This window comes from Dermacentor albipictus, chromosome 4 (genome assembly GCF_038994185.2).
Source record: "Dermacentor albipictus isolate Rhodes 1998 colony chromosome 4, USDA_Dalb.pri_finalv2, whole genome shotgun sequence".
Classification (NCBI taxonomy): domain Eukaryota; kingdom Metazoa; phylum Arthropoda; class Arachnida; order Ixodida; family Ixodidae; genus Dermacentor; species Dermacentor albipictus.
Window position 1 is genome coordinate 142,470,609 of NC_091824.1, and position 21,267 is coordinate 142,491,875.

Genomic DNA, 21,267 nt, shown 5'->3' on the forward strand with positions numbered 1-21,267 from the left:
TAAATATAACGTGCGCAGACGCACTCTGGGGAGAGGAGGATTTTAAAGAAATAATCTTAGTATACATAACTATTTCGTTTATTCTTGAAACTCACATCTGTGAGGCAATGCACGCAGAAAAAATAAGGCCAAAGAAAGACGTTACTTTACCCGATGATTACATTCATTAAGCAACTGTTGGTTGGGTCGTTGCTTAGTAATTGTTTTTGAAGAAGGAATAGTACACATCTAGACACAAGGAGAAACACTGAACAAGACAAACTGAAGCGCATTGGGTTTGTTTCACCGTTTTCCCGATGTCTAGAAGTACACTGCTGCTTCTACAACAACGACTGTATATTAATACGAAGCGGTTCAAGACACAGAACACGAGTTTACGGGATTACCAATAGGGACAATAAACGCGACTAGGGGAGCTAGTTGGCACATCTTTTGGGAGCAAGCAGAGCTAACGGCAGGACACATAACAAGGCAGAACAAATGAGACAGCGCAGCGTCCAGCGTTTCTCTTTCCAGGAGTGTCCTGCTTTTGGCCTTGTTCGCTCCCACTATACTGACAGCCCAAACATAATGATCCAGATAGTAAGGGACCAGTCACGATAAGTGTTGACAGGTAATATAAAAGGAGTAGAAAAATAAAAAGAAGAAAAAGAAGCCCAACAACAGCAGCAACGCCGCCGACGACAACAACGAAGTGTGTCATCCATCACTAATTTCAGAGTATATCGACACCTTTGAAGGAGAAAAGTCTTTAATAGGAAAAACATTCCAGGGATTCACATAGGTTCCAACATGTGCATTGGATCCGCATAATTTTTATTACTGTGATCTTGTCGCCATTTTTTCATTTAAAGAAAAAGCATTTTGGAAGTATAGTGTGACAAGTTCAGTGAATTTTTCAGCTGCTGAAATTTTCTCTGGGAGCCATATTTCTTGGATACTGCCATATGTGGATGCTTGTTCAGCCAGTGGAGAATGTTTGTTTCAAGGCGATATTTCTTTTAATCTTTCAGTAGAAAAATGTATTTCCCAGTTCTTTTATTCTTTCCCATATGGCTTCGTTGTTGTCAGAACTGAACGCCTTCCAATTTCATGCATATCCTGTCCAACCTCTCATAGTGGGTATGCGCCATCATAAAAGCGAAAACACCCAAACATTAGCCACGTTGTTTGCGTACTGACACGTGGATTCCAATCTCCTGCCTACTCTTCCTGTTCTACCGCTCTCTGCCACCGCTTCAGTGACCGTAACTCAGGTATCGAGCACGCCCCTACTCTCGGTGCAAACAAAAACAAAAACAAAGCTCAGCGCCTTATTCTGTTCTAACCTTTAAACGCGTCAGCGTGCGGTTACGCATGCCCACCGCCGCGGACGACACGTCATGCTACGAGTGGGAATGAATGGAGGGGCGCCGTTCCCCGTTCTGTGAAACATGGGCGAAGGTGGCGGCGACCGGGTTCGTCGCCGAGGGGCCGTTTCATGGAAGCGCCTCCGCGAAGTGCCGCTGTGCAGGGACGAGCAGAGGCGTCGCAGTCGGCGTTCAGAGCATTTTTTCGAGCCCCCCCCTGGGCGTCTAGAGGCGTTAGGGTGCATGTGGCTGCGATAGTCTGCCACCTTACAAAAACGGACTTGCCGCTCCGCGTTGGCGCACAGCGTGAGCAATTCCCATTAGGTGGACACCGGCTGCTCTCGTTCCCAACAGGTTGCGAGGCGCGACTAATATTCACTCTGATAGAGAAACTTTTGCGAACGCACCTCGAGACTGTACACTTCCTGGACTGATCGACCAGGTATGGACTTTTAGTGGACTGATTCACGTACGCAAATCGTGTCCTTATGTTAGCAAGAGATAAGTTCCCATTCTCGCTGAGAGGGTTACTCAGCTAAGAGGGTTCGTTCTGCGTACATTTAGCCATGACGAGGATGTCGACATTGCCATGAGGAGGATATCGCAGCCATCGCAGCAAAACCTATACTTTGCATGTTACCTGGATACTTGTCTTCGAGTCGTAAAGCAAGATAACGCATTCATTTATTTCCGAGCACATGCTCAGCAAGAGGAACGTCCCTATAGACTTTGTATCAGTGTTACCCTTACACGTGCACCAGCCGTGATAACGTGTCGCGCACATTTCCTGGAAGCTCAGTGCAAGTTAGCCGTTCACTCGCATCGACGCAACCGCTCTGTTGCAGAGCCATGCGAAAAAATAGCATAAAGATAAAGGCGTATCGTCTTTCTTTAATACGTTTGACTGTTTGCTTTTTCGTAGGACACCTTGAGGCCTGGTATTAGGAAGAAAATTACCCAGATATATCGTCCTTCGATAAAATGTCCCTGGAAGAAATGGCCCTGGAGAAAACGACTTGCAGGAAAAAAATGGACTAAAGCGGAAAAAATAATTCCTCAACTAAATCATCTTAGTTTTGGCACTTAAAAATCGCAGATTTCCTTTTTTTTTAGCTGGCGAAAGCTAAATTGGCACTGACAGGAAAGCAAACTACACGAGCGGTCGTCACGCAATCAGATATAAGATCCGATATGCCTCCGCTGGTACCTTCATCAACAGAAGCAGAGCTAGATAAGACAGCTAACGGCTTTTGTCAGGCGAATGAGCTCCTCCGCTATTCACGAAATGTTGCGCAAACACTATCGGGCTTTCACACAGGCAAGCTAAAACTGGATTGTTAGTCCAAGAGCACGCACAAACTCTGTTCTTGTCGACCTGCTATTTTACTGTGTAAATAAGTTGTGGAGGCGGCTCTGTAAGGCGACAGACGTCGACTTGCTCCTCTTCGAAGGGGGAGCACTGACTCGGTTCTGGGCCATATTTATGGTAACGGTCACTTTTTAACACTTTATGGTGTTGATGGCCTTCCACACTGTCGGACGGCTGTGACCGTGCGCCTACCATGTTTTCAAACCTATTGTTCCAGGCTTCGGGACAGTTGTTTCTCCTGTGACAATATTTCTTCGAACAGACACATGCCAGTCATGAGATCTTCCACTGGCAGGAACGCGAGAGCGTCCAGAATCCACATAAATGTTCGAAATCCATCGTCTTCTCTGCTGTTCCATAGGAACTTATCTTTCGGATGCCAATACCTTTCGTGTAACAATGCGCTGGATTCTATTATTGTTACGTGACGCTTGATTATACGGAAGATTTTACTACTGGCCTCTGGCCCTTGGCGTCATTTTCTTTGTGCTTTACACGTGGGGTCATTTTTTCCAGGGCAACGTTTTCAGGGGCCGTCTGCTCCGGGGCCAATCCTCCCGGGGCCATATTTTTCGGGGTCATCTTTATCCGAAACCCATAACCAATGCAGTTACTTTTTAACTGCAGCGCTAACGCTGCGCCCTCTCCAAGCACTGAATGAATGTTTGTTCATCGCGCCTAACTTTTGTTTTGCGTACTCAGCTGTACTGCCTGCACCATGCAAAGACAAGCGTACCCACCTTAGTTATGCCTCAACCCCATGCCGCAGCCAGTCTTGTAAATGGGGCATTTCGTTTTTCCCGTTATTGCAGTTGCATATCGAGCAGGAAATGTCTTTTCAACTGTACCTCTTTGTCTGATATACACTCTTACACAAATGTAAACCCTTTGGCGCGTATATTTGCCACGCAATAATCGTTATCTGCCTTGCTTGCGTTTCCTTTCTTGAAAACGCTGCGCTCGCTACTTTCCTGCCGAGAAAGCTCTGTCATGCTGATAACACGCATGCCGTTCGTGACGAAGTACCTGGCTCGCAACGTTAAATAAAGTAAAAGCGGGCAAGACACATGAAGATTATTGTGTGGCAAGATACGACCCAAAAGGCGTAATTTTCTTTAAGAGTGTACGACACTCTCATATATCACCGCAGCGTCACCGGCGCCGAACGATAAGAATGCGAACAAAATGAGATGACATTAAAAAAAAAACAAGGACTCACTCTTCACAGTCCGCTTGAATGTTACGCCCCGAGCTTTTCTGCAGCTGATATTCGCATTTATAATATCGATCGCAAGCATGTCAAGTAATGCGGAGCATGCGCATTAGGACATTTTCAGATATCGGGCACTCTTGCGTCGTACTAAGCGATCGGAGATGTCAAGGCGAATATTTACAGCGTCCCTCCCATTCTGCTTCCACCGCTCGGTAGGCTATGTGCCTTGGCGGTACTGTCAACTGTGGAAAGAAACAGCTTAAGGTGCAGCACCAACAGGTCCAAGCGCCAACAACCTCGACAAAGGCAGCCTGAACGCTTGAATTCGCTGTGGTTACCCCATCTGTTACAGCAAATGTTGTAACCACATCTACATATTTCAGCACATTACAGCTGATACGGCAGTATAGGTGGTCCAAATGCTTGACGAAATGCATTCATTTGGTACAAGTATAGGCCGGCTCAAAGCGATTGCCAGCGCCGAGTACACGGCGCAAGCACTGTGAAACATGCTGATTCTGGAGTCGAGAAGCGCTCACGTGAAATTCCAAGTTGTCCTGTTGCTTTAAGGGAACAAAGTAGAAGTCGTCTCGACAGCAATCATGAGAAGCAGGCCTTCGCTATCATATTTTATGACAGCGCGATTCGACGTTTTCTGGGTTCTTAGGCTTCAACGACAATCCCCTATTCGCAGGGCTTCTCCAGACAGCTATGGCCCAGGCCAGCAGGAGCCGGATCATCGCAGCCGCGTTGCTGTGTTTTGTTGCAAAGGTAAGCTTTCCTATAGTAAATAGTCTGCGTGCGACAGAATCTCACTTTTAACGCTGAGATTCTTCATTACCACGAAAGTGTTTGTTGTGTTTCCAACTTTATGTTCACTTAAATCACGCCATCATGTGTCGATCTTGCTTGACCATTTGTGTGGTTCCCCTTTTCGAGGTATTAAATCAACAAAAAGACAGAGCGATACGTGTTAAGATGCCATCTAATCAAACGACAAGGAAAAAAGAACACGCATAGAAGGAATTGTACAATTGAATACCTTAACAAAATGAGGAGGTATCAAATCATGGTTTGATCAGTCAGTGGTGTGATGAAGTTCACTGCAGATCACTCCCCATAACTGCTAAAAAAAAAGAAAGACAGAAACCAAACCCAGCTGAAAGATGAACCAAGTGGGATGGGGAAATACTCGTGCAGAGTTCACGAGACTACGTTAAATATTCGTGTTACTGAGCTGCATCAGCACACGACTTACTCCAATGTGTCATATAGGCATCCAAGTCTCATTTTCGTTTCTGTTTCTTTGCGTAATCGCAAAGAAACTTTCATGCTCTCCCAATCTATTTACCTTCAACTTCAACTCATCGCAGGTAGTGAATCGTATACTATTACAATAGTAATGACCTTACATTGGAAAGCGAAGGAAAATTCAATCTGAACTGTTGGACTCGCCTTCCCTGTAATTGATGGAGGAGAAATGAGCGCGAAATCTGTGATGCCACGCAATGCTGCTGTGGTTTTTGTGAGCCACAAAACTCAGCCATGTATGTGAAGTGCTGTCTTTGATAATCTGCAATTCTGTCTACTGTTAAATCTGTTTTATTATGTTATTTTATTACTGCGCGCGTGTGTGTGCGTGTGTGTGTGTGTGTTTGCGTGTGTGTGTGTGTGTGTGTGTGTGTGTGTGTGCTTGCACGCGTTTGGGTGTTCATTGAACCGGTGGAAGAATGATCCTGTGGAAGCAGTGATACACTGGCCCAGCCAAATTTATAAATTCTTGTTGTGAGAACGCTGGCGCCTTGTGTTCATGGAAACATGAAAAAAATATTTTCCTATTACGCAGAGATCCGCAGCGGGACCCGCAAATGCCATCCAGCTGGAAGAGCTGGAACGGCCCTTCTACAACATTGCGCACATGGTGAACTCCATCAAGGAGGTGGACCAATACCTGCGACTGGGTGCCAACGCCATCGAGGCCGACGTCACCTTCCAGAGCGACGGCACAGCCAAGCAGACCTTCCATGGGAGCCCCTGCGACTGCTTCCGCAACTGCTATATGCGCGAGAACATCGTCGACTACCTCGAGTACATTCGAAAGGTCACCGGTACGGGTAAGCCACGCATCCCCTGCATTGTTTGTAATAATTTATTTATCAATACTACAACCCCTGTTCGGGACTTTAGCAGGTTTGAAATCAGCAGAAACAAGAACTTCAAAAAATTTTGGCGCAGAGAGTACATACCACTGTTGCAAAGATCGCACATTCTGGCAAAAAAAAAACAATTGTATACGACTTTTATAGACTGAACATATCAGGTGAACATGAACAGAATGAAGATAATCTGACATCACATGACATATGAAACTCTACATTACAAATGAATAAAAATAGATCGGATAAATAAGATGATAACAAAGGAATATAGGCGGAAGTCATATCTGTAAGCTCGCCATGAACATAGACAAATAAGGTTACAGTACTTCCTGTCTTCCTGGTTTGTAAGTGAATTCAGATTCCTACAGGTACAGCAACAACAGCAACAACAACAATAACAATAATAATAATAATAATAGTTCTGAGTGCTGGCGAACCGGTAGTAACAAAAAATAGGGGGGGGAAAGACCAACAAGAAGAGAATGCAAATAGGTAACAGCAGAAATGAAACATTAAATATAAAGGGGCAGCTATGAGAAAGGACAGTTTAAATTAAACAAAACACAAAGTAACTTCACAACAAAAAGCAAAAGGGAAAGACTTCAACAATGTGGGATAGTTGCCATGCTACTGAAACGGGGGCGTAGCTCGGAAACTCCGAAACAAGCACCGACTTATGAAATACATAGATCAACAATATAGGTCTTACAAGGACTGTTATTCTGTGGACAGTTTATTGTTGGATATGGGAGGCAGGAAGATAAAAGGGTCCTCGCTGCCTGATAACCTTATGGGGAGTTCGAAAAACGATACAACAGGAGTTCGGGCATGTAAGGATACCATGAAGGAGTTTGAAGAAAAAGAGAAAGTCAATACAATTAGGTCAGCAACGAGGTTGAGGGCAGTGACAATACTTCAACAGTGCTAGAATAAGATACAGTGCCCGTGTTAGCAAAGCGATGATGGTATATATTTAGAAACTTGTTTATGAATCGGTTCTACAAGAGTTTTTTCAGCTGCACCAACATTTTCTTTTGAATTTCTTGTGGGAGATAGCACTATTCTAACTCTTGAGCTAAATTACTCGATGAGGCGGCCATTACTTCTACGAAAAGTCAAAATGCATAATTGAAATATTAACTTAATTACACTAATAACTTAATTGATTACGGCACATATTGCAATTCGCGAATTGTAGCCGGCGAGTTCGCAAGGCGGATCCGTATGGAATGAATTCTCAGGGCTGAGCCAGATTCGAGATGTTAATTTTCAGTGTGTGCGACGATATGCATCGGCCTTCCATTTGCTTTTGTGCTTCAGTGCGTAAGACGGCATTCTCTGTTAAAAGAAAATTAAGTGGAACAACAGTGCATTCTTCCCGCAAGTTTTACGGCGCGTTACTCGAAGCCGGTGCCATCCTAAAAATTCGTCCCGCGTAGACATGCGTTGCAATATCACTAGCTACAACTCGTAGGCTGAAATTAGTGCCGTAACCTAAATAATTAAAATGTTAATTAGAATATAATTGTATCAGGAAGATCACTAAAGTGGTGCTATTTGCCGAAGGCAATTAAAAAATTGGTGCCGCACAAATAACCATGCTACATTTATTTGTTTTCTAGTTATTTTTACTCACAGTAGACTTAGAGGCACACTGTTGAGGGTGCTACACATGGGAGGGAAGAGGGGTGGAGAAGGGGCAGTACAGCCGTAAAAGTGATTACAATATAGTATACAGATGTCACTGTTCGATTTAAAAGGGCAATTCCTGACCACAACTGCGTACTTAAGTTGAGGAAGATAGATTATTGTGTAGAACTTGTGGAATTATGTTAGAGAATTCAATTCGTTTGATGGTCTGCAAACAAAGCCGAGAAACCGCAGACGCCGCATAACGATGCATTTAATCTGTAGGCAGAAACGTGTGAGGTTGTATGACAGGTTAGACCAATTTCAATAATGTCAAGAGCCTCACGCAGCGGTACAGAATCTACAGAATACTTGATCTTTTGCGAGTGAAAGTCACAGCCCTCATTTGCATCATGTTAAGGCATAAACGATGCATGCCAGAGATCAGCGGACAAAGCTGTCAGACAAGCAGCTTTGTTATATTTACTTACATTCGCTGAAAAATTTCAGCCCTCACAGTACATTCCGCCTAAGTCAGTCTATGTAGAATAACCTACACTTGAAAAGCGTCACAATGAACACAGAACATGCAACAAGAGAAAGTAAAGGATAGCGTAAATAGAATAAAGGTACTCAGGTTTTATATAATAATGGTAAGCTCTCACGTGAAACAATTTTCATGGGAAGTAGTCGTAAAACGAACACAAAGAAAGCCATTAAAACGAAAGACAAGAGTTCCAGAAATAGTACAGTTGTTATTTTACAAGGTGGACACTACAATAGGCCTTAAAGCCCATTGGAATAGCTCCGTAGCTCTTTGAAGTTCGTATCTTCAGCTTTCATGCTTTTCTTATCTAATGTGTTAAAATACCTGTATATTCATCACGTGTAAGTCATGAGATGTCCATCAGTTTTCCCACTTTTCAAGACTAAATGTCTCGCGTGTTGTGTGCAGGTACGTGGCACTTTAGTTCCACTGACTTTCGCAATACGTTTCTTTTTTTTTACTTTTTGTTCAGGTTACTTACAGAGGCGACAGTCATAAACTCTAGCTATTACCATTATATTACATTTGCGAAAAATCTCTTCTGTGTATGGCAACCTCTTTCATAAACAGTTTTTGTAACCCTTGCATTCTATGAAGAATACTTAGTTAGTAGTATAATAGTAGTAGTAGTAGAATACTTTGCTTAGTAGACGCCCAAATTAAGTGGAAGTATTTAGGCCTCGAACAAAATACATCGTAATCATGCTAACAAATTTTTGACAAGGCCAAAGGAAGAAAGCCTAGTTTGGGAGTGCATAAATCAAACGCGCGGTTAAATACTAAATACAAGAGACCTCGGGCATTATTTCGACTCCAAAAGCACCGCGTGAGATGCAGCTGTGTTTCTTATGATGAAAAATGAGAATGTCGACACTCGTTTAACCTTGCATGTACGGCGACGTGCAATCTCGTGTCAAGAAAGACGGCATGAAGCTTATATTTTAATTTCGACTTTCTTTCACTTGAGCAGCGGACGCGAAGTATAAGAACCGGGTGTCGCTGCTCTTCCTGGACCTGAAGGTGACTGACCTGCCTGCACCGAGCAAGCTCAAGGCTGGAAAGGACATCTCCAAGAAGCTTCTCGAACATCTGTGGTATAACGGTGAGTCTGCGGCTGGAGTTAGCAGCAAAACTCGGAAACATCCAGGCATCCTGAAATATTGCTGTTATTCTTTCCTAGGCAGCGATGAGAAAAAAATAGACAAGAAATAAATAGCAGGAATAGAAGTAAGTGCGCGAGAACTTATCCAACATTAGAGGTTTCAATAACTTTCTCTCTGAAATTCTGCTGAAGTGTTATCACCGCTAATGGCAAATCAGGCGGTTGAAATCTCGCTCTCTATGCATGCATTTTTCGCAACAATCCCGACAATGCAGGCGGCACAAAGGTGCTTTGTGATGCCCACTTATGATATCTAAAACTGGTACAGCGCAGCATAGAAAGGAAGAAACAAGCCGAGCCGGCCAGATAAAGGCCAGATAAAGGCCGGCTCGCTTTGCTTCTTCCTTTCTATGTTGCGCTGTACCAGTTTTAGAATGCAATACCAGCCCGCCCAATCCTCAACCCTACTGATATCTAATGGCTACATTGCCACCAACGCATTAATTCTTTCTGGAGTCGAGACCTCATGCTCCATTGTGAACAAAACCCCCTCTGTCACGTACATTCATAAAGTAATGTCGTTTTACAATCTATGGATTATGAGGAGACCGCGCCATTTTTGAATATGATGATGTTGACAATTTTCAGTGGCATATTTTATTATATGGAGTAGTGATAGTCACCTACCGCTACGTCTTGTTTGGCTAGTTAGTTCTTAATTTTATTACGGTGCGTTAGGACGGGAAACAAAGTGAAATGAGACCAAGACTGGAAAGAGCGCCAGGAAAGAACTGGTCTTATTTCACCTTGTGTCGCGTCCAAACTCATTCAACCTGTGCGAGTTAATCACGTGTTACTGTATCTATTGCAGTTCAGCATTTTGCCTATCTCTACGTTACCTTAAGTTACCTATGCCTGTGACAACCCTAGCTGCATCCTTTCCCTGTTTATTTTTTGTTTATCCACCGATTCTCTAAACAACTCTTAATTATCACCACCGCTCACCAATTAACGCTCCAATCAGACTTGAACCCCACTGCTTATTGAAGGTGGACGTTTCTTGCGGTTCGGGCGGGGTGGCATTTTATTACTATGTGCCGAGCCACCTTCGGATTTTTCTGGCCTCACCCTGTTCCGAATACTTGCTCCTGTATGTTCTTGCCCATAGAAACCGACTCGGTCCTCAAAAATGAAGGCATTATTTGCTATTTGTGTTATTTTACAAATTTTCTTTCCAAATGTCTCCACTGTCGTTTTTAACATCTGATGTAAAGCGACATCTATGTCGCTGCTCTGCGACTTATGTCTGTACTTGCGTGGGTAAACGAAAGATAGCGCCACGTATCAAAGCAAAATGCGCGCAGCTATGCCACAAGGTAGAGGTGTGCGCCGAGACGTCGGCGCGCCTCCGCCGCCGCTGCCGCCGATGTTTCTTGTTGGCGAGTTCGGCGCGCCATTTAAATAGGAATAAAGATTTCTTTTTTTAGGTCAATCCAGTTTCGTTTGAGATTTTGTGTTGTCCTGTTTAAATATTTTGCCTGTCTCAAGCATACAATCACGGCAAGCTGGGGAGCAATGAAGCAACACAATGCAAACTAACGTAACCCTGCTCTCCACGCGTCCGCGCATGCGTGTCGTCACAAGTCAGCGCAACGTGGGATTCCAAAACTTCTCCTCCAATAACGTAATACGGCGCAAAGAGAAGAAACAGAGGCCTCGGAACTTCGGAATCACGGCTTGAGAGTCGTGGGCACTGTAGTTGCGGGTAGAATCGGCGATATATCTGATAGCGGCATCAATGCGAGAAATGAAACTTGTGGCAAAATAGAAATTCGTGGCCCCGACGTGTTTAAGATGCCGGTTGGAAGTTTTCGCATCATTCCGACCATTGCATTTGAACGATATTTTATAAATTTCTACGTGTAAAAAATATTTTTACATGTTGAATGCATGCTGCTGTTTCTTTGTAGCATTCATAAAAAAAATGAATGCAACTGACACCGATACCTGCAATGCATTATAAAACACTTTTGACGTGCAGGTTAAAGAAGAACTATTTTCTTTTCCGGAAATAATTGTGCATCCACACTTCGTTCATTCAACCTGGTGATGAGTTAACAAATTGAGCAAATTTGTTTTATACCACATCGTAACATGCCTCAGCAGAAAAAAAAAAAAGCTATGTTCACCCGTTGCACAAAAAAAATAAGTATTTTGATTCTTTTTTTCTTCAGGGAAAAAGATGTATAAGAAAAGTTACATAAGCAGAGGGTGATTAATATTCAGAATAAGTGATTTCACTTATTGTCGAGTCGGGAAGGTGCGTCATCTGCAAAGTGGTTCACAGCATAAGGGCTGAACCCAGCAAAAGTTGGTCATGGTTTTTTTTTATGTAATGCATGTTGTACACACGATCTCAGTCAGAACAAGTGGAAGCAATGTTAACATATCTAAAGAGTGTCACTGGCGTCGGTGCTGGCTGAGCAATTGGAGACGAATTCCCTCTTTGTTCTTTGCTCAATGGAAAAATACCTCATATAAACCGAGGCATAGCACAAAAGAAAACAATTGTGACTACGACGCACCGGCAAGGCTCTGCATATTCGTGGAGAAAGGATCGTAAAACACACTCAACATAGAAGCTTTCAGATTTTAGTAGATTGCTGCGCTACAAGGGATCGTAAGAGCAAGTCCCAGCGAATCGTGTTCTTGAACGAATTGGTCAACGCAAAAAGAAAAAAAAAAAGAAAGAGCTCTTGCGAGCGAAAAACAGTTGTGGATTTGGCCATGGATTCTTTTTTTTTTTTGCCAGGTATGAAACAATTCATGAAATAGCCTGAACACACGTTTTGCCGAATAACGCGACGCGGGCGTTTCAGAATAGAGTCTGAAGCATTAAATAAGAAAAGAGAGCCCTTATAAGCTTGATACTTAGAAAGTGCGGTATACGGCATACCAACTATTAAACGGTGCAAGCACGAACCGCATCCGCTGTGAATGATATTGTGCGCGAATGCTGAATAGAGTACCCGTCTTTTCTTCATGTTTCTATCCCTCTTCTCTCGTTTGCTATTCCGTGTACGAACAGACCAGTTGAGTACGTTCTGGTTAAGCGCGACAGCAAGAATAAACCCTAGGTTCCAAAAGAGATGTCTTCCCTTGCAAGAAGTTTCCACAGATGCTTCAGATGATTCTCCCGGACTCAAATCTCACTGAAAAGTGCAGCAAGATGATTGCGGTTGACGGCAGCGAAGACCAACGATCAAAGCAATTGCGCAAGAATTTTACACCTTCAGCTGTATAATTCATACGACTGTCACATCATGCGTGATACAGCAATGGCTGTCACTAGTTCATACTTTGAGGGAAATATTTCAAGGAAATTTTTATTGCTGCTGTATTTGTGGAGAACAGCGGAAAACAGTAAAGATAGAAGCAACTTCGCCCTAATTATAGAAATATCATTGTATAATTCACATATATCAAATCAAGTAACGTTATATGCGCATATCGCTGTCTTCTAACAATAAGGACAAAACCTTACGATTAAACAAAATTAATGTTCGATTCGTGCCCCACACCACATACTTGACGCATCTTGAAATTTTAGAACAAGCCTCCTTGCTGCAATAGCACAAGAACACTACACATGTCCCACAAAAATGGACTAAGCCAGTAGGAAAACAGCCGCTATGAGTGCGAGGGGTTTAACCTCACCATTACGAGAAGCTTTCTTTCTGTTTTTTCCCCCTTTCGGTCTCGTGATGAGCGAATCGCCCACTTTCTTTGTGTCTCTGCCGGTTACATTGTGGAAACGCAGGTGCTGTATAGTGCACATGACGAACTAGACAATTGCCCCTTTTTGAGAACAGCAGGTGCCCCAGTGGGAGTCCCAGAGACGCTCGAAATAACAACTACTAGCCTACTTCACTTCATGCGGTTTGCAGGCCTCTTAGATAAAATTTCGTGGTGATTCATGTCACAACGCTTGAGCGTATATATCAGAACAAGACGGAGGTCCAGGGCAAAATTGTGATTTCAAATATAATCATAACCGGTCTAGTAAGAGGTGTTTTTGCGACAAGGGGCTCGTATTCTTCAGAACCCTCAAGAAGAAAGTAATCGAAACGTTGGCTCGAGACACACATTTCTTGCTAGACCAGTGTTAATGACGCCTGTGCGTGCCATTTATGTTCTCACCGCATGCTTCTCTCTTTCCTTTAGTTTTCTGTCTCATACTCCATTCTCTCATTTTACACATCAGATGAGCAAAACCGAAACGACGCATGGTTTATCACACCTTTCTTCGGCCTTTTTCTCTTTCCTCACTTCATCTTTTCTGATAGCGAGCATGGGTTTTAGGCTTGAGCAGAAATGGCTCGGTCCAGGCATATAGTGCTTCAATGTGATCTCTCGTGCTCACGGGTAAATATATCGTCCAGTTAGGTGCTCATCTTCCCACAATGAAGTGCCTAGCAAATAATTATTTCGCGGCTTTTGCCTTCAAAACATTTGTTTCAATGAGGTTTACACACATTTTTTTCGGTATATGTGACTTATAAGGTCTCCATCGCTCATATTCCGGTACGACAATCCTTCCATGACCCACATGACGCGAACTAAACTGACAGCGTCAACAAATAGGACACTCGATTCAAAACACCTAATTCAAAGATAAAAAATGCAGTCGTGCGAACATTTGCATTGCATATGTTCTGCAAATATTCTCGTATGCGAGCAGGCCATTTCATCTGATACCTAATGTGTGGCGACGTGGTTTTGACGACCCATGATCTGCTAAAGATTGAAGTCTGGGCTAATTGATACAGAAAGATTTCAGCAAGCAAAAACAGGCAACATACACAAAAACAACCACACGTACAAGCGAAACTGAAACCTGAAATCTCTTCTGGCTGCAAGGCGTCATGAAGCTTGGGCCTCTGTGCTGGGGTGAACTCGTGAACTTCAAGCTCGTTAGTTATCTGTCCGCAAGCATACTGTTTTTCATATGCTGCGTCTCTATTAGTCGCATACTGTTCTAGGTGTCTCACAAACGGGGTGCGCAGTGTCGAAACGTAACTATAAGTACAAATAGAAGAGGTCCCATTGTGCTCTGCTAATGGGTTCGGCAGTGTAGTGCTACTGTTATGTCTTTTGTGATGCACTGCTTTAGAACATTTCTGAAGACGCCATCTACGTCTTGCGGCACGTCTGGGGAAATCTAAAGCTTTGCATAACACTTCAGTTCCCGTTGAAACAGGGAGAAATACTTTGAGTCTATGTATTTGCCCGGCACAATTTCCGCGCATCTGAAGCACAGGACATGCTATCACAGCGTTGTAACAGAAAGCTTCTCAAGCGGTATCAGTGACGCCCCACACGATAATGCAATGCGCTCTGATTGTGGAATATGTCACCTAAAGTAAATATTACGTTTTATACTTTCGTATTCGTTATATAGATATCTGTGTACATATACACACTTCATTGTTCTTTTCTACCAAGGATTTTGAGATGGCTGGCCTTATGTATGGTCCAGTTTCCTATAGTTCACATTTATTAAGGAAAAAGATAACTTTGTAAATATTCACAAACACGAATATCGTGGTATCCAAAGTTATACACTCATCGAGGTGTTTCTTATTCGTGGCCTTCTCGCAGTTGATCCAAACAACACTGTGAACGTGCTGCTCTCTATTGGACACATCAGTGATAAGGACGTGTTCAAAGGTGTCCTCGAGACCTTGATGAAACATGGCGATCCAATCATAGCAGAAAGAGTAGGTGAGTGGCTGACATTCTGTTATTTTTCAATGGCTGTTGGTCTCTCATGTGGGCACCACGGTGTATCTGGTAATATTCAGCACGGTAGAGAACAGAGCTTGCTAGCGCATGTCATAGTTACATGGATATCGCATTAAGGCAAGCAATGTGTTTTTCTAGTAAATCTGAGTTCTTTCATCTACGCTCGTGTTTTGAGTTCTTTCTTGTCGTCTAGGCAAACTTTTCATATAATGTAGTTGTATTCATTAAAGTAATGAAGTCAATTAAATTATCCCAATGATAGTGTGGTTTTATGTAGCTTAAATAAGACCAACAAAAGACAAAAATATTAAAGGTTAATTTGGTCTCTAGAAGCGCAAAGGCTCTAATCAAGGAGGTTTTCTTAGTGCAGCTCAAGGGCACCAGCAAAGAAAAACAAAGCGTCTGGTGTGCAACCATGAAGCTAAAATGAGAACGGCATAATAACATTGTACATATATAAATTTAAATAAACAGATACACGGAAAGACTATACAGTCTTAGGATATACCATGAACAAACCGTTTTAAGGCATGTGCAATGTTTGGCGGTTCGAACGTTAGCCTGAAAGCACCGATCTACGCATCGCGGTCACGTAATGTGATGTACAGAAGATTCTCACTTGCTGCAACATTTGTCTTGGAAGCTACGGGAAAGTGGACAATCGATTTGTGATAATTTATGCAGGCTTCGACGTGGGCCTTAACGACCCGCTTGAAGACATATCCAAGATGTACAGCGAGCTGGGCATCGATCACAACAGATGGCAGGGCGACGGCGTGTCCAACTGCATCAGCTTGTTCCGACCGGCCAACCGTCTCAAGCAAGCGCTGCGCTACCGTGACTCCCGCACTGACCGCAGTTACGCGGATAAGGTGTACCACTGGACCATCGACCTCAGCTCCGCCATCCGCAGCTCCATACGGTATGCAACAGAGGTGTACTTTAAAAGGCTGTGACGAAAGTGGGATGACTTTCGTATATTCGGAAAATCGATAGCTCTTGGATTTGCGGTAACGCTATAAAAGCGCGAAACATACGGAAAGAATGGGACATGCATAACACACTGGTCAGTTTCATGCTTCACATTAGTACAAGACGCAACTGAAGATGGGCAGTTTGCCTCAAATAATGGTAGCGTCTCCGCCGCCTACTGCAAAATATACGCGTTCTCTATTGCTTAAAAACCATGCGGCATAAGGCAGCATTCAGTGCATTAAACCTGTCTTTAGTTGCGACACCTATCATCAACTCCTTTCAACCAACCAGCTTCGCTCCGTATGTATTGTCCCCGAACAATTCCGTGGGTGCAGCGCATGCGGGACTAGAAATTAGTTGCGCGTTCTTTTAAGACAAAGTTAGGCGAATGCACTCACGCGCAACACTGAGCAATTTAGGAAGCCTTCAGTGCTTCATGCGTAAGCTTCCCAGTGCGGTGTACGCCGACGAGCGTTTGACGCTAATTTACGATACTTCTCGTACCCTTGTTCGTTGAAATTTAGTTGTAATGGCGCATAGCCATCAGCGAAAGGACAGCCATTTCTCTATACAGTTTTCACATTCGCCGTGGGCTTGCAGGCTTGGAGTGGACGGCATCATAACCAACTACCCGGAACGAGTGTCGACCGTTCTCATGGAGGCCCCGTTCAAGCGGGCCGTCAGGCTGGCAAGTCCGCAAGACACGCCCTGGAAAAAGGCCAACGTCGAACTCCTCATGCCCGGCGGCGGTGGAGGCCCCATCTCCACCGTGCTGGGCGATGTGTCCGAGGTGCTGCAGCAGGTCTGGGCCTACGTGGTTACGCGGCTTTCGGGACACATCTTCCGCCGGCGCAGCTCACGTGATTACGACGCCATCGAGGCAGATCCTCCCATGAGTCCTCGGGAACTGCAGGAACAGCGGTACTACCGGTGGCTTCACAAAAACTTGGCCTGATCTGCGCGACGACTGTAGACGAAATGACGTGCGCAGTACCAGTCGGACGCGCCCGATAGGCCACACCGCGCAGCCGCGCTGGTCTATGTAGTTGTCCAGGTCTGTCACGCAGTCTCGTAGCTTTCAGCGAGCTATCAAAAGCCACCCCACGGCTGAGGACGAAGCCAGTTGCATCGCATTCAGCGACACCAACTGACGCTATAAAAAAGCGACTTCTTTTTTTTTGAAATTTAGCTCACCGTGGGGAGCCAGAAAACTTAAATTTAACTAGCCTCTTGACGAATGCTTGGGATCAGTTGTAACGTTGCAAAAAACAACGAAAACACAGTCGATGACGGTAACAGTCCGCAAATAACTTATTATTAGTTAGAAATTAGAAAAATTATTGTGTATCTTCTTATGTTAAGCGTGTTGTAGATGTAAGCAAAATCAGTAATAATTGGTGTAGGTTGGTGGGCAAGCACGGGAAGCGTTCTGCTGGTGTCTCGTTCAGGCGCTTCGTAAGAGTGATCTCGGCATACCGTAAACGCGCTAGTGCCTTCTTAGAACAGATTTCGGCTCCTTTGCAAGATTGCATGTGCACATACTTGGGTTGGCTTCTCTTCACTTAGCAGTTTGGACAAATATCGCTACGTCTGCGCATTGCAGTGCTACAAATCAGTTGACTAATTTTTCCGCTGGCAGGGTGTCTTCTCCGGGCTTATAAATTTTTCGACATTTGCCCCCCTTCTTCACGCTCTTACAGGCGTATTCCCTGACAGTGAAACGTTTTGTTGTAACTTGCCTTGCTCAGACTCGGAGCGTAGTCTTGGTTAACCCATGAACCGAGCCTTCCGGCACATTTTTGTAATTACAGTTTACTGCTTGCTTTCTGTCGCGTACACTGTATTAGAATGCCTCTTTCTGACTTCGAGACGTCATATTTCCGTGATCTAACTACGCTGCCACGCTGAAGTCTTGCGTGGCCAACAAATAATAGCAGCCTCTATGTTGGAAAAACACATTCTTTCTATGTAGGCATATACGCTTTGAAAAGCCACATACTTCGTTGCATAAATCGTCTTTATTAAGTTTCTTGCAAAGCAAACCCAAGGTTAATTTGAGGCGACCGAAGGAATCATTGCCCCTACATTACCGTGGGCTTCAAATTGCGCTTGCGTGAACTCCTTATGTGCACTACGCTGTGGGTCGAAAATTCTGCAACTCATCCGTTTGATCGCTAGAGAAACTGCGGCACGTTCGGAGATCGTTTTACGAAGGGAACGTTCAGTTTGCATTCAGTTGCGCCTTGCGCGATTGGCTTATGCCGATCGCACCCCAGGTCCGTACTACTCAATCGGCGCATGTTCGGAAGGTATTTCGAAACTGTTGTTTGGTGCCGAAGGGCAAGGAAACGTACAGCAAATTAGTGATTCACGTTTTAGAACTGCTTATGCATCTAATTGTTCACTGAAAACTGACACTTTTTCTTTGGTCTCGTATTTCACAGTTCCTTACGTAATGACAGCAAGGCAAGCATGATGAGCCCGACTACAGTTGATAATGTCAAGATGGGGCTCCGATTTTTCTTCATAATAACGCAAAGAGATGTCGACTAGCAAGATATAGAACACAGTATGCTCGCAATATGCATCACTGCAACTTTCCCCGAACTTCTAAATGAACGATGATCTTTAGCTCATAAGGCAAATTTCTATATATTTTTTCCACAACTTCTTCGCGCTACACTTCACGTGTGTGATTCGCATCTTCATGGGGTAACTAAATTCAGGAAGAAATAATACACAGTTGCGTGTTGGCGGTAAAGACTATGTGATTACTTTGCGACGAGGCGTCAAGACAACGAGCAGACAATTTGTGTCGCTTCGTCTACAACCTCTTGTACAGTTATTTATTTTATATTTATTGCGACGAATCGTGCGAGCATGTAACTCACTGAATAGCGAGACTTGCAATTAGCGTCTGCCGAGAAGGCGACAACAATACACGAACATGCGGTCTCCAGCTACCACGTTAGGTATCAAACTACAGGACAGTTGTCCTAGCGACTACCCTGCAAGATCAGCACTACAGATCCTTTTGCTGAGTGCACGGCTTTTAGTTTGACCAAACCGACTGTAAATAAACATTGTTACTTGTCCTTGTGTGTTTGTGTGTTTTTTCAACAGCCCGTTCGCTGTATTCTTCAAGCACATCCTGTGTTTTCTTTTGTGAGATCTACTCATTAATGCAATTCTACGGGAACAACTAATGCATAATTTCCTAAGAGCCACAATCTCAATTGTATCAGGCAATACGGAGCGTTTTATCAAACTCCAGGCTTCATAAAAAATGTTGATGTGTAAACTACAAAAGCTAATCGCAGCAATCAAAGTATTTCGCACTATTCCAAAGCATGGACCTCAGCCCTTCGTGCTAATCTACCGAATATATTCGGAATAATAGGCCAGGATAATTTAGATTCCATTCTAATGTTATTCCTCTTCGCGCTTCGGCATTGGTCCGAGCAGCGATCCTACCACCTTGTTACAAGGATAGGATGCACGTGAATGGTAGATGACAAGAGATGAATTTAGAACCAGGCGAAAGCAATATCAAACGTTCGCCAACTAGACCAAGTTTTCCTTTTGCTAAGTTCCCTTTCGTGGGCAGCTTTTCTTCGCAGGAAAATGCCTAGGGGTTCTCAAAGTTTGCGTGAATGTTCAAACGCGTGACGCCAGCCATGCTCGCAAAAACTAAAATGTGCGAACATCATACTTTTGTGACTATATGCGAATGTATACTCATGTGCATACTCATGTATGTGCTGTTTCCTAGAAGCGCAATTTTCATAAATTTGGCAAATCTATCTTCGCCGTAAGATAACCCGGAAATTATAATTTTACGGCCAAACCACCATCGCCTTCGATTCTTAGCCTAGCGTTGAGGTAGTTTTTGTCACACGGCTGTTAGCAGGACGATTTGTTGCGAAAGAGAACGCAGCGAGCTCTTCCTATCGTCGCTGAATTCGTGTACCAATGAACACAGTGAGAATATGTTCATTGAAAGGAACTGCGTGAACTGAGGTGAGGTGGAAGATTCAGTCTTCACAGGAGGCAAAGCTTTTCCACGTAGGGTCTCTTGGGGACACATTTTCAAAACTAAAAATTACGTTCTTAAACGTTTGTGCGCGCTCGGAGGCGTAGCTCAGGGCCAGCGCAAGAGTTGCACAAGCATCGTTCTTTTGTATAGTTAAGTGCTGCGAGAGGAGATAGACGTGGGGTGACAGCTGAAGGAAGATATGCAGACGCTTGCAACGGACTGTCTCCAGACACGTGCGCTTCTTCTCTTTAGAGATGCGAAAACAATACATGCGACGAGCTTGCTTCTGTCCCGTTCACAATAGGATATTTATTGTGACCGGCCCACTGACATTCAAAAGAAACGCTGCAGGTACAGAGAGCTTTTCCTATAGCGACAGGGACAACAAATCCCATTTCACTGTTTGGCTTAAGCCCACCCAATTCTTCAGGTAAGAAGTATTATGTTTGCTACCCCCTAGGATACTCCGCGTGTGCCACGTCAGATAAACAACGCCTTCGTGATTTCATAGTGAGCGACGTGCATTTGCTCTTCACTGAACTGCAACATTCGCAGAACGATTGCGAGGCTTGCAGGTTTTAATATATAGATATACGTATTCATTTTGTTATCCCTATCATACCAATGCGGCGTCGTTAATAAATCGCAGCACGCTCCATAGAGCAAACGACTCACTGTGATTTGCAATGAACGAAACTATACTAGTCTTACAGTTGGCGGGCGAGTGCAGTGAAAATACATATATCATTTCATTTCGCGCTCATTGCCACGTTTCACGTGCAGAGCATGCGCAGCAATAAACTTTCAACATTTACAGAGTTTCAAAATTCCCTCCAATTGAACAGACCTTAAAAAGTCACCGGCTTCAATTCAGCAGTTGCAACAAGTAGCCTAAAGGGACTAAAAAATAAAGCGATGTCTTCTTCATTATTATGCCAGTACTAGGCAAACTCAGGAAGAGTCTTTAATTTGAATATTTCCTGTTATAAAAAGACAGTAAGATGGTGTGGCCTTGCAGAATTACAGGACCCATTCCTGCGAAGACGTCACTTGCCTGTAATTAAATCACATGCTTTAAAACGT

At 43.8% G+C, this 21,267-nt stretch overlaps 3 protein-coding genes across 5 annotated transcripts in view; 2 read left to right on the forward strand and 1 right to left on the reverse strand.

Moving 5' to 3' along the window:
• LOC135915426 (glycerophosphocholine cholinephosphodiesterase ENPP6-like) overlaps positions 1–21,267 on the reverse strand; it is a 176,974-nt gene that overhangs the window by 96,235 nt on the left and 59,472 nt on the right. The window lies entirely within an intron of this gene.
• LOC135915424 (dermonecrotic toxin StSicTox-betaIB1i-like) lies at positions 1,167–19,243 on the forward strand. Its single transcript, XM_065448490.1, has 7 exons — positions 1,167–1,256; positions 4,626–4,702; positions 5,778–6,045; positions 9,237–9,368; positions 15,030–15,152; positions 15,858–16,095; positions 16,749–19,243. Exons 2-7 carry the CDS (start codon positions 4,643–4,645, stop codon positions 17,101–17,103), a joined length of 1,176 nt encoding a protein of 391 aa, XP_065304562.1. The 5' UTR covers positions 1,167–1,256; positions 4,626–4,642; the 3' UTR covers positions 17,104–19,243.
• The window catches only part of LOC135915427 (dermonecrotic toxin LspaSicTox-alphaIA1i-like), a 28,123-nt gene continuing 27,311 nt past the window's right edge, over positions 20,456–21,267 (forward strand). Inside the window, exon 1 of the mRNA XM_065448496.1 lies at positions 20,456–20,614. The gene's annotated coding sequence lies outside the window, so the exon portion shown is untranslated. The remainder of the gene's footprint in view (positions 20,615–21,267) is intronic.